Source organism: Camelus bactrianus, chromosome 6 (assembly GCF_048773025.1).
Source record: "Camelus bactrianus isolate YW-2024 breed Bactrian camel chromosome 6, ASM4877302v1, whole genome shotgun sequence".
Classification (NCBI taxonomy): domain Eukaryota; kingdom Metazoa; phylum Chordata; class Mammalia; order Artiodactyla; family Camelidae; genus Camelus; species Camelus bactrianus.
The window spans coordinates 46891139-46903759 of NC_133544.1; the positions used below are offsets into that span (position 1 = coordinate 46891139).

At 35.6% G+C, this 12621-nt stretch overlaps 2 protein-coding genes across 3 annotated transcripts in view; one reads left to right on the forward strand and one right to left on the reverse strand.

Annotated features, from left to right (window-relative positions):
* MIS18BP1 (MIS18 binding protein 1) overlaps positions 1–12621 on the forward strand; it is a 40816-nt gene that overhangs the window by 21623 nt on the left and 6572 nt on the right. For both annotated transcript variants that reach the window (XM_074365580.1, XM_045504320.2), the window contains exons 9-11: positions 478–1342; positions 9865–10037; positions 10829–10989. In XM_074365580.1, the coding sequence (XP_074221681.1) occupies positions 478–1342; positions 9865–10037; positions 10829–10989 (1199 nt within the window). The remainder of the gene's footprint in view (positions 1–477; positions 1343–9864; positions 10038–10828; positions 10990–12621) is intronic.
* The window catches only part of FANCM (FA complementation group M), a 71785-nt gene that overhangs the window by 4037 nt on the left and 55127 nt on the right, over positions 1–12621 (reverse strand). The window lies entirely within an intron of this gene.

The following is a 12621-nucleotide window of genomic DNA, read 5'->3' on the forward strand; positions in this document are numbered from 1 at the left end:
TTGGAAGTATTCTGGAAATTTGAAGGAGAGTTTTCAGTCAGTTAAGGGAATCAGGACAAAGTTTGTGGTTAGGTAGGTTAGAGAACAGAACTGAAGCATGTAAGGAATGAAGGAAACTTTCCAAGTAGAGTGAATGACAGTAATGAAAATTGAGAAACAGTCATCTAACAGACATAGAATATCATTCAGATTTGAGCACAGTGAGAGATTAGAACTATATTGAAAGCCAGCCAGAGGAATTATGTACACAAAGTTGATGTGAGAGGTCATGGACAGATTGATATAGAAATCAGTATATGTTGAAACAGCAGTGATCTGAACAGATGAGTACTTCAGGAAGATTAATTTGATAGTAATGTGTAAAGTGGAGTTTGTGGAGAAAAAGTGTATATTTTATTTGTGAAAATATTTTTCCTATACTCTTGTTTGTTGCTAATTTGAAATTTTGATGTTTGGTTTTGCCCTATGAAATTATAGCAAGAACTGAAGAATCCAGAGTATCGGCTGATATCCTAACATCAAGGGAACAGTTTTTCTCAGACAAAGAAAGAAAATATATGGCTGTTGACCGGAAGGAACTTTATATTTTAGTAACGCCACTTAAATCTCAAAAAATTATAGAGCAAAAATGCATGAATTACAATCTGTCCTCTGGCACCATTAAAGCAGTAACAGACTTTGCAGTGTCAAAGCATCAAAACAAAAATAAGTCAGACTTAAATGAAACTACAAGTCTAATCACTAAGCCCACAAAGACTGTAGAAAAGACATTTGAGTATAGCGTGGGTCATAAAAGTAAAAACAAGGGAAATTGCAGTGAATGTGATTTACTCACTGTGAATGAGAAAATAAAAATATCTAGTCCTAAAACTGAACAAATGGTCATCTCTGACTCTAAGAAAAACACGAAGTTATCAAAACTGAAAGAAGTCAAAAATCAGGTAACTGTGTCATTTTATAAGCATCACTCCTCACCAGATTTGTCTAATGAAGACAATGAAAAAGAAAAGGAGTTTGGAGGGAAAGCTGAGGTGGTTAAGAAAACCAGAGCAAGAAATACCAAAGAAACAGTGGCTCACCTGAGAAAAAACACAAGAAACACAAGGAAAATCTCAGAGATTTCTGAATCTGAAACTGAAGAAAGTGAATATGAATTTCAGATGAAACAAAAGAAGGCTAGATGTTCTGCTAAAGAAAATCTTCAGAAACCCAGTATTAGGAATGAGCTTCCAATTATTGAGTTGGTGGGATCTGGTAAGACGAACAGGCATTCCTTAGAATGTTTACCTGGTTTAATTCAGGATGAGGAATGGAATGAGAAAGAATTACAGAAACTTCATTGGTAAGTAGTTAGATTTGACTCTGAACTATCTAGAGTGGCCACAAAGCAGTTTACAACATAAAAACTCCCAATAAGGGACTGACTTAATGGCTTCTAATCATTGATATGGAAGATGTCATCCAAAAACATGGAGAGAAATTACAATTTATACAGAGAATGGAGGCAGAGTACAGATAACTAGGTATTTTGTACCCATCTCTACAGCCTGCCTGTGAGGAAAACGAAATGACGTTTTCTCTTCATTCCCGTTTAATATTTCAAGACTTTATTTCAGCCCTTCCCTCACCCCCAAAGAAAAGTAGTTATGTAAGGGGACAGATATGTTATTTATCTTGATTGTGGTAGTCATTTCACAATGTGTATGTATATCAAATGATCATATACTCTTTAAATATATACAATTTTATTTGTCAATCATACTTCAGTAAAGCAGTGGTAAAGTATTTCAATACAGACAAATGCAGCTCTCTCACTTAGCTTCACATTTTAAGAAATAGTTTATGATTACATTTACTATTATAAAACCTTAAATTTGAATCCAGATTTGTAGATTATTTAATATAGTTTTTTCCTCCTCATTTAAAGAGGAGAAAATTGTCTCAAAACTTAGGTGATTTGTCCAGGGTTTTATAATAGTGCTGCTTGATAAATCATGTGTGGTAAGAATTGGATTTGGCTACACAGACTTGACAAGCAATTTCAGAAGTGTGATATAGTTAGTACTGGAAGGCAGATCACAACTGAGCAATGAAGAGTGAATGGGAGAGTAAAGACAACGTAGATGGACAACACAAGAAATCTGGCAGGGACGGGGAACAGAAAAATGCATAGGTCATAGAAGTGAGTGTGAAGATAAGGGAAGATGTATGTTCAGTTGCTTACTTGTTTGTAAGATGACTCATGCCAGAATATGTGATGATGTAAGTGATCTAGTAGAAAGAAAGAAAGATGTGATTGCTAGAAGAGAGAAGAATAACCAGGAACGTCCCACACTCAGTATTCCACTCTCTTTTGTACCCCTCAACTTTATAACATTTAGAATTGATTTTCAAACCTGCCTTCTTGAAATACTAAGGAATTCCTAAGACATCTTTGTGCCACTGTACTCTTTCTTTTTCAATTTCCTAAGTTTTCCTTCTCTGTCTTATTTTCAGAGAAGGTAATCTTACTCTCCAAAGTTCTTGGCTTTGGCTCCTTGCTTTCATGCAATAGTGTATTTCTCAGTGATATTTTCCTTCCAGAGCTCTACTTTTCCTTCTTGTACAGAGATTCCCAAATCTGTAGGTCTGGTGCTGAATTCTTGTACTTAGTTTTGTATTTCCCTTTGCCTGCTGGACATCTCTACATAAATCTCACCTACAGTTCTAACTTGGTATGTCTAAACCAAACTAATTTTCCCCTGCCTGTCCACTTTGCCTGACATTTCCTGTTTCTGAAGAATGTAATTCTTTCAGTCAACTAGGTTTAAACTATTTATTATTATTGATTTTTAAATCTAATTTTTTTTAAAAGTCAAGAAGCTACCAGCCATATAACAGAGATATTGCAGATTTGGTTCCAGACCACCGGAATAAGGCAGCTATCTCAACAGAGCAAGTCACAGTAGTTTTTTGGCTTCTCAGTGCCTATATGCTATGTTTACACTATACTATAGTCTATTAAGTATGCAATAGCATTATGTCTCAAAAACAATGTATACCTCTTAGTTTAAAAATGTTAACCATCACCTGAGCCTTCAGCAAATTGTAATCTTTTTGCTCGTGGAGGGTCTTGCCTTGATATTGATGGCTGCTAACTGATCAGGGTGGTGGTTGATGAAGGTTAGAGTGGCTGTGACAATTTCTTAAAGTAAGACAACAACGAAGTTTGCCAGTCGATTGACTCTTCCTTTCATGAACAATTTCTCTGTAGTACGCAATGCTGTTTGATAGCATTTTACCCACAGTAGGTCTTCTTTCAAAACTGGAGTCAATCCTTTCAAACCCTGCCACTGCTGTATCAACTAAGTTTATATATTATTCTAAATTCTTTATTGTTATTTCAGCATCTTTACAGCATCTTCACCAGGAGCAGATTTCATCTCACGAAACCACTTTATTTGCAACTGCTTATCCATTCAAGTTTTATCATGAGATTGCAGCAATTCAGTAACATCTTCAGGCTCCACTTCTAATGTTAGTTCTTTTGCTATTTCCACCACGTCTACAGTCACTTCCTCCACTGAAGTCTTTAAGTCCTCCAAGTCATTCATGTGGTTTGGAATCAGCTTCTTCCAAACTCTTGTGAACATTGAATTTTGACCTCTTCCCATGAATCACATGTTCTTAATGGCATCTGGAATGGTGAATCTTTTCCAGGTTTCCAGTTTACTTTGCCCAGATCCATCAGAGAAACCACTATATGTGGCAGCTCTAGCCTTAGGAAATGTATTTCTTAAATAATAAGACTTGAAGATCAGAATTACTCCCTGTTCCATGAGCTGCAGAATGGATGTTGTGTTATCAGGCATGAAAACAACATAAATCTTGTATGTCTCCATCAGAGCTCTTGGGTGACCAGGTTCATTGTCAATATTTTGAAAGGAGTCTTTCTGAGCATCAAGCCTCCACACTGGGCTTAAAATATTCAGTAAACCATGTTGTGAACGGTTATGTGCTGTCTTCTAGGCTTTGTTCCACTTTCAGAGCGTTGGCAGAGTAGATTTAGTATCATTCTTAAAGGCCCCTCAGATTTTCAGAATGGTAAATGAGCATTGGCTTCAACTTCAAGTTTCTAGCTGCATGAGCCCCTATCAAGAGTCAGACGCCTGTCCTTTGAAGCCTTGAAGCCAGCCATTGACTTCTCTCTTAACTGGAAGCCCTCTGTGGCATCTTGTTCTGATAGAAGACTGTTTCTACATTGAAATTCTGTTGTGTAGTGTATCCACCTTCATCTGTGATCCTCTGGGTAATGTACTTACTTAGCTTCTACAGTGGCACTTTTTGTTTCACCTTACACTTTTACATTATAGAGAGTGCTGTGTCCTTAAACCTCATGAACCAACCTTTACTAGCTTCAAACTTTTCTTCTGCAGCTTCCTCACCTCTCTCAGCCTTCACAGAATTGCAGAGAGTAGGGCCTTGCTCTAGGTTAGTCTTTGACTTAAAGGAATGTTGTAACTGATTTGATCTATCCAGATTGCTAAACTTTCTCCATATCAGCAATAAGGCTGTGTCGCTTCCTTATCATTTGTATACTCACTGGAGTAGCACTTTTAATTTCCTTCAAGAACTTTTTTCTCTTGCATTCACAACTTGGCTAACTGGTGCAAGAAGCCTAGCTTTCAGCCTTTGTCACCTTTCAGCATGCCTTCTTCACTAAGCTTAATCATTTCTAGCTTTTGATTTAAAGTGAGAGACTTGCAACTCTTTCTTTCACTTGAACACTTAGAGGCCATTGTAGAGTTATTAATTGGCCTAATTTCAATATTGTTGTATCTCGAGAAGTAGGGAGGCCCAAGGAGAGAAAGAGTCGGGAATGGCTAGTCAGTGGAGCAAGCAGAACACACAACATTTATCAATTAAGTTTGCTGTCTTATATGGGTGCAGTTCATCACACCCCAAAATAATACAAGAGGAACATTACAAATCACCATAACATAATGAAAAAGTTTGAAATGTTGTGAGAATTACCAAAATGTGACAGAAACATGAAATGAGCAAATATGATTGGAAAATGGTACCAACAGACTTGCTCAACACAGGGTTGCCACAAACCTTCAATTTCTAAAAATCACAATAAATCTAAGGGCAGTAAAATGAGATATGCCTGTACAAGTTCTTCCACAGGGTCATTTCGTCTGCAGCCGTTTTCTGACACTGCTGTTTTTCAGAACTTCAGTGCCTTTTACCTGAACTGTCACAGTAGCCTTGTATTTGTACTTTGTTCTCATCTGAGTAATCTGTTTTGTACAACTCCAGATTAGTCTTAATGTATAGTTGTGGTTCTGATAGATCAAAAACCTTCATTGCGTTCTCACTCATCTTCAAATTACACACAGATTTTTATGCCTTGCATTGAGATTTGACCTCAGTTATCCTTTCCAACTGTTATCCTCCATTATTTCCTTTAGTAAAGATTCTCAACCTTTGCTATATATTCAGATCATCTAAGGAGATTTTTTTAAAGCCTGAACTGCTGAGAGGCCAGTTTCCAGTAAGATGAGTGAGCATACTCCACTCTGTTTCTTCTTTGCAGCTATAAAATCCAGACAGAATGCTTGGAACAGCTTTTAGTTGACTCAGGAAGTTAAATAGTAGCAGGTCAATTGGGGAAGACCAGAATTTTAAGAACCACCAAACTAGAAGTGAATTTCCAGTTATTCCTCTGATATCCCCAGGCTAGACTCAAGGCCCCAGTGGATCCTGGGGAGTAGACATTGAGGCAAGACAAAGAGAGTTCAAAGAGAAGCCCTTAAGTTCTGGCTTGAGCAGGAAAGGGGGTTATTAACACTCAGAAACAGTAGAGGAAGCCCCCACCAGCTCTTTTTCTTTTCTCCTTTCTCTTATAACCCAGTACCCTTACAGTCCAACAGGATGAACATCACAGCAGCAGCTGAGCCCCACACATACCTAAAACTGAAAGTGGGGAACCTTCCTCTCCAGTTGGAATAGAGGTCTCAAGAGGGTGGGGGCAAACCATTTTTCTTTTTTTTCTCTTTTTGTCCTCTCTGCATGGCACTGAAGAAAGATGCAACTGTACAAAATGTGCAGCAGAGCTGGGTAACTAAAACCCCAAGTTTCTTCCAAAGAACCAAAAATGGGAACGCCAGGGAACCAAAAATTGCAGAGTGGGAGAAGCTAGGGAAAGCAACACTGTAAAGTTGTTTATGAACTTTTGGGCTCACCCTTGAGTTACACATGTGTGGATCTGATCCTGAACAGCATACCCGAGACTTTGAGAACTGAACTAAAGGAGATCACCCAGTTTCCAGGCCAGCCACCTAGTATTCCATGTGCAGGGTATCATAATAGCACTGAAAAGCTTTAAAAACAGAACTGACATTGAAACTGCAACCACAGAAGACTGACTGGAATTTATAGCTCAGGTTACAACCAGGTTGGTTGCCTGCTAAAACAAAAACATTAATATTATCCATAGGATATAAACAAGACCCCCAGCTTTATAATTCAAAATGCCTACGAAATAATCCAGAATTATTCAGCATACGAACAAAACCTCAAAGTACATGAATCAAAATCTCACAGAACTAAAAGGAAAGTACTGAACTGAAGAGTTAAATCCACAGTTATAGTTGGAGACTTCAGTGTTCTCTTGGTAATTGATAGAACTACTAGACAGAAAATTAGGATATAGAAGAACTGAACAACCATCTGACATGTATAGAATAGTCCACCCAACAGTAGGGAAAAAACGTTATTTCCAAGGGTAGGTGGATCATTCACTAACATTTACTAGATTGTAATTTTTTAATTCTTATTTTTTATTGAAGTGTAATTAATTTACAGTGTTTGTTAGTTTCACATGTACAGCAGTGATCCAGTTATACATAAATTTTTTTTCACCTAGGTCATGAATCTTAAGAAATTTGAAGATAACTGAAGTTATACAAAAGGTGTTCTCTGACCATAATTGAATCAAACTATAAATCAATAAAAGAAAGAACAAAAAATTCCAAGAGGTTGAAAATTAAATAAAACACCTGTAAATAACCCATGGGTCAAGGAGGTCTCAAGGGAAAAGATTCTAAACTGAGCAAAAGAAAACATATCAAAGTTTGCAGTGTGAGCCCAGAAACTCATAAAGAGTGTGATAGGGTGGTTTCACATAGGTTATTTCTCTTCCTGATGTCCATAGCACTTTTTGCATAGATGAAATTGTGGTATGATCTTATGATGAATAGACTATTGAGTAATAAAGGAAGGACTATTGATACTTGTAACCACTTGAATGAGTTTCAAAGGTATTATGCTGAGTGAAAAAAAACCCAGCCCAAAAGATTACATATTTTAAGATTCCATTTACATGATGTTCTGGAAAAAAAACTGAAAAGAAAGAAAACAGATCAGGGATTGCCAGTGGTTATAGTGGTGGACCACAAAGGGGTAGCACTAGGAGTTTTTTTCAGTGTGATGGAACCGTTCCATATTCTTAACTATATAATCTGTTAAGATTCATAGAACCATATCTAAAAAGACAATTTTACTGTGAACTTAAAATGTTTAAAAAGTGCCTAGACTGCATACTGTTAAAATATTCAGATATTGCAGGCTTGAATTTAGGTTATGCTTCTCTAGTTTTTTCACAGTTCTGACCTGTAGGCATGTCTTTGACGTTTACCATACTATAAATATGAACTATTTGCCATTCCCTAACCATATATCCTCATCATTTTTTTTGCCAATATTTTTGCCTCATTTTCACCTGTTACATTTTTATCCATCCTTCAAATTTTATCTCACATGTCACCTCCTCTCTGTAACCTTTCCTTGTCATCACCTATTCCTGCTTTCCATTTGGTTAGCTGTAATGCCTCTTCCTTAGAAACAGCATAAAGCAATTCAGTGCTGACTATGCAGCAAAATAATCACTTGAGGAGCTTTTGGAAAATGGAAAGGATTGCCACCCCAGAACTACTGAATTACATCTTCAGGGATGGAGTCAATTAATCTGTTTGCTTACTTTACTTGCTTGCTTGCATTTCTTCTTTAAGTTCCTTAAAAGATTCTTGGTTGCAGCAGCTGTTTTGTACCCCTCATCATGCTTGTAACCTAGTAGAGTAGATAGATATTTAGCAGATAATCCCAGTAAGAAATTTATGATAAAATTTATCAAGGAAATCTGACTTAGTTTAGGCTGATACTAGAACTAAGATTTGAAGAATAAATAAGAAGCATTTAAGCCAATGATTCATGATAAGTTCATTTTAAATTAAAAGTGTATGTAAAAGAGCATATTTAGAAATACTAAAAGGCCGAAATGGGTACAGCAAGTGAGGAATGAACAGTACAGGATGAGACTAGACAGGCAAGGAACAACATGGGTCGTATTAAATAGCATTTTGGTTTTTATGCCAAGAATGATGAAGTGATTTTTAAGTAGAACTGGCACGATAGTATTACATTTGCCTTTTTAAATTATCTGGGATTAACTAGAGATGTTTTAATTACAGGCTAATTTCTTATTAAAAGCAGTAAGTATTTTTATTATGACAAAAGAGTCCTTTTAGGCTGTCTAGACTTAGATGTTAGCTGTGTAATAGGGAAGCTTGAGCCCCCTCCCTATGGTTCTCCACCTTAGAACACATGTGGAAGGATTAATATGCAAGAGTAAAACATTTGTAAACAAGTGTTCAATTCCCATAAATATTTGTTCTCCTTTTATGCATGGAGTGAGTGGTATGCTGTAGTTAGGTTATTACACCTGTTCACAAAATCTGATTCTTAAATTTTCAGGAATTTTACAAATTGAATGTTTAAGAGTCATTAAAATGTAAATTATATAAACTTAAAAGTAATTAAATTTATTAGGACCAAAGTAAAACTCTAAACTCATCATTTCCTAATTTTACTACATAGTATTATTTGTGCCCTTGAGCTTCTTTACATATATCATATCTGTGTGGTGGAAATTCTATATAATTGTGTGCTATTGCACATTTCTCACTCCACATTCAGTGATGGCATGTTGGTAGCAGCCACAATAGGAGTATTTATAATATGGAAATTGACAAAACAGTACAAATCAGGACTTCTTAACGCCAGACAGTTGCTTGTTAAAAATATACCAGCATAACACTGGTATATAGGTTAGTTGGTGAGTTAAACAGATCTTTTCCAGCAGGACTATCAGCCTAACCACAATATATAAAATCTCTTTGGGAGAGGTAGATAGTAATATGTATGCAAGGTTCTATATACTTATTTACAATGCACTTTTAGAATGTAACTCATTTGTTAAATTTGGGGACTACCTTATACTGATCTGGTTTTTTTTCTATTTCAGTTTTCATTTCCCTCAAGTAATATATAAAATATGAGTTCTATAAATTATAATAGAATGGAAGCAAGCATAACACTTATTACTAAGAGTTTATAGGATACACAGGAACTAAGAGCTCATCTTCCGATATACTCAGCACCAGTAAGATTTGAGCAAAGTGTAGAAAAGTGAATCATGTCAGAGTCCCTGAAAAGATCTAATCATTGATTGGACTAATCATTGGTTGGACCTAGGAAAAAATGTTAAAAAACTGGGAATGATTTTTCAGGTTTAACAGAATACAGCAAAATAGAAGGCATCTACTAGATATGTAAACTTACATCTTCATATTTTAGCATGAGTTGAAGAGTTAACTTATTGAGTGGAGGGAATACTATCTTCTTCCCAAATAGTTACCTAGAATTATTTTGGTAAAATTCCTTGAGCTCAGTAAATCTCCTTGATTTGGGGGTATACCTTCAGGAGGTTATTTTTTATTGATTTGAATTTCTTGTTCTTTACCTGGTTTTGGTCTCCCATAGTGCTTTTGCATCTCTTCCAAAGCACAAACCTGGCTTCTGGTCAAATGTAGCTATGGCTGTGGGTTCTCGATCTGCCAATGAATGCCAGAGGAAATACATGGAAGATCCCCGAAGGAAAGGATCCCAGAAACATGTCACGAAGAAAAAGCCAGTCAACTGCAAAGGTCAAAATGGTAACTTGTAGTAAAGGTTTTTCCTAGTTCTCGGTATTGATTTCTGATCACTCACTAGATGTATTTTGTATTTATCCATGTTTCTTACTATAGGTTTGGTTTTTCTTTTCTTTTTTTTAAAACAATTTTAAAGCTAGAAAGAACTCCAAAGACCATCTGTTTAATTTTTACATCTGACCTAGATACTTACTTCCATCAGGAGTAGCCTAGCAGCCTCGTGCTTTGAGTTTGTTCTACGAAATCTGCAGTTGGATACAAAGATTTCAAAATCTGGATTATTGTTCTAAGGGTCTAACTTAATTTGAGGCCACTTGGGTAGAGCTCCCCAGTAATTCATAAAACAACTCTGAATCAGTTCAGTTTTTGTAGTCGCCAGGAATACACATTCCCGGCTAGGGTTTATGCCAGAGGAGTCCTATACCAGGCTTTAGGGAATACTGAGTATCCCTTTGCTAATTCAGTAAGGTTTGTATTTTAGCAGATCCATAAATTAGGCATTCAGCGAGGGGGTATGGGAGGTAACCTTTCTCACAGGTAAAGAACTTTTTCAGCCTCACCATGCCTAATTTTAATATAATTTTTTCCTGAGTACTTTTGCAGTCTAATCATATTGGACAGATCCCAGTGTAGAAAAAATCATTTGTTATACTGGAGACTTGGAAATGTTAATAACAGAGGCTGAGTTTATTTGATGTGAATACACAATTTAGATTTTGCAAAGGCTGTTAACTTTATAGAGCAGTTACTATAAATGATCAAATTCTTATCAAAATGTTTTGCTGACTCTTAAGGCAAGATCAATGATGCTGATAAGAAGCAAACTATTAAGATAACTGCCAAAGTAGGAACTCTTAAAAGGAAGCAGCAGATGAGGGATTTTCTGGAACAGTTGCCAAAAGATGACCATGATGATTTTTTCAGTACAACACCTTTGCAACATCAAAGAGTATTGGTAAGATCCTTAAATGGATGTACTGTTTTCTTTGTTGACTTTTCTATCTTTCATTATTGTGTATGGCTACTGTTCATCCCTAATATTTAGGCGAAGGATTGATAGCCTCCACAGACATGCCAAGGTATAATTAATATAGGAAGCATTCTCATCAGTGGCCAGTCCACCCTTCAAATGGGTTCAAAAGTAATGGTTGTAGAAACAAATAGAAAACTAAGAAATAGGCCAAACATATATATTTAAAATTCATACGCAGTGAGTCAAACTTTTTTTTAAAAAGTAATAAGAAAAGTTTGTTACCTACTGTATAGTAAATTGGGAGGAGGGATTAAGTGGCCGTAGAAGACTGACAGATTTGAATGTATAAAATAATTTTTGTAGAATGAAAAATCATGAAACTAGAAACTTAGGTGATTGGGATAAACTGTTTCCGACAAAGACAATATTTACAATATGATGAACTCAATTCAAGTGTTACTGGAATAATAAAAAGTATTAAGATCACAGTAAAAAAAAAATAGTGGGCAAGAAAAAATTCAAAAGGCTGAACGAACACTTGGGGAAGTGGTGATTTTAGTTAGCGATCAAAGGAAAACAAAGTAAATTATATGTACACCTTCTAAATTATAGAATCTTTTTAAAAAGTAAGTTGAAATATCCACTATCAAAAAGCAATGGAGATGTTGATACAGTCATATATCACTGGGTACATAACTGAATCTTAACCATTTGGAAAGCATTGTGGAATATGACACCCATAAAGATTAAATCTACTCAGAGTTTATCCTAAGAAATTCAAAAGAAGCCAAAAATCTTTGCAAAAAACAAAAAAATACACATATTCATTGTAGGTTTATCCTCACAGCAAAAAACTAGAAGCAATATATGAATCCAATAAGGATATACTTCATAAACACAGTGAAATACAGTACAAATATTAAGTGCAAATTTGAGACTTTCTAGAATCTAAATATAAATGTTAAGAATATTAAGATTAAAGTAATGCAAAAATGGATGGATACAGACAACTGGACTAGTACATGTTAAAACAGAATTGTTTTAGGAGCTGGACTTAAGGGTAATTTTTTCATCTAACCATTTCACACTGTTGTTAAATCAGCTCCAATTTTAAAAGGCTACACAGTGCTTTAAGACTTTAGTAACATTATCTCGGCTCCCTTTTTGCCTACGCAAGTTATAAAGGGAGGTATTTTAAGGGAGCCATCTGAGGCTTTTACTGTATTCTCTGAACAACCATGGTCCTTTAGACATTGCACCCTTTATGTTAATACCCCATCATTTCAGGTTCTTTATGTTTTGGTCTAAATGCAATAGTAGCAGCATATTAAAAGCAAAGATAATCAAACAAATAGGAAGCAGTGAAGTAGTTCATTTTCTGTGGTGTAAGTGTACTTTTTCTAAGGCTTTAATATAAAGGTAAGTAAAATCTTACTTAAGGATTGAATTGTTTATTAGAAATAATATGCACACAAAAATTTAATACTGCTTGAGTATCTATTAAGTACGAAGCATAATAGTAAATCAATTACAGTTTTGTTTTGTTCTGTCTACACAGAGGTCAGCAAAAAAATCTGGCATTTCACCTTTTTTGGTAAACAATATTCTATTGCA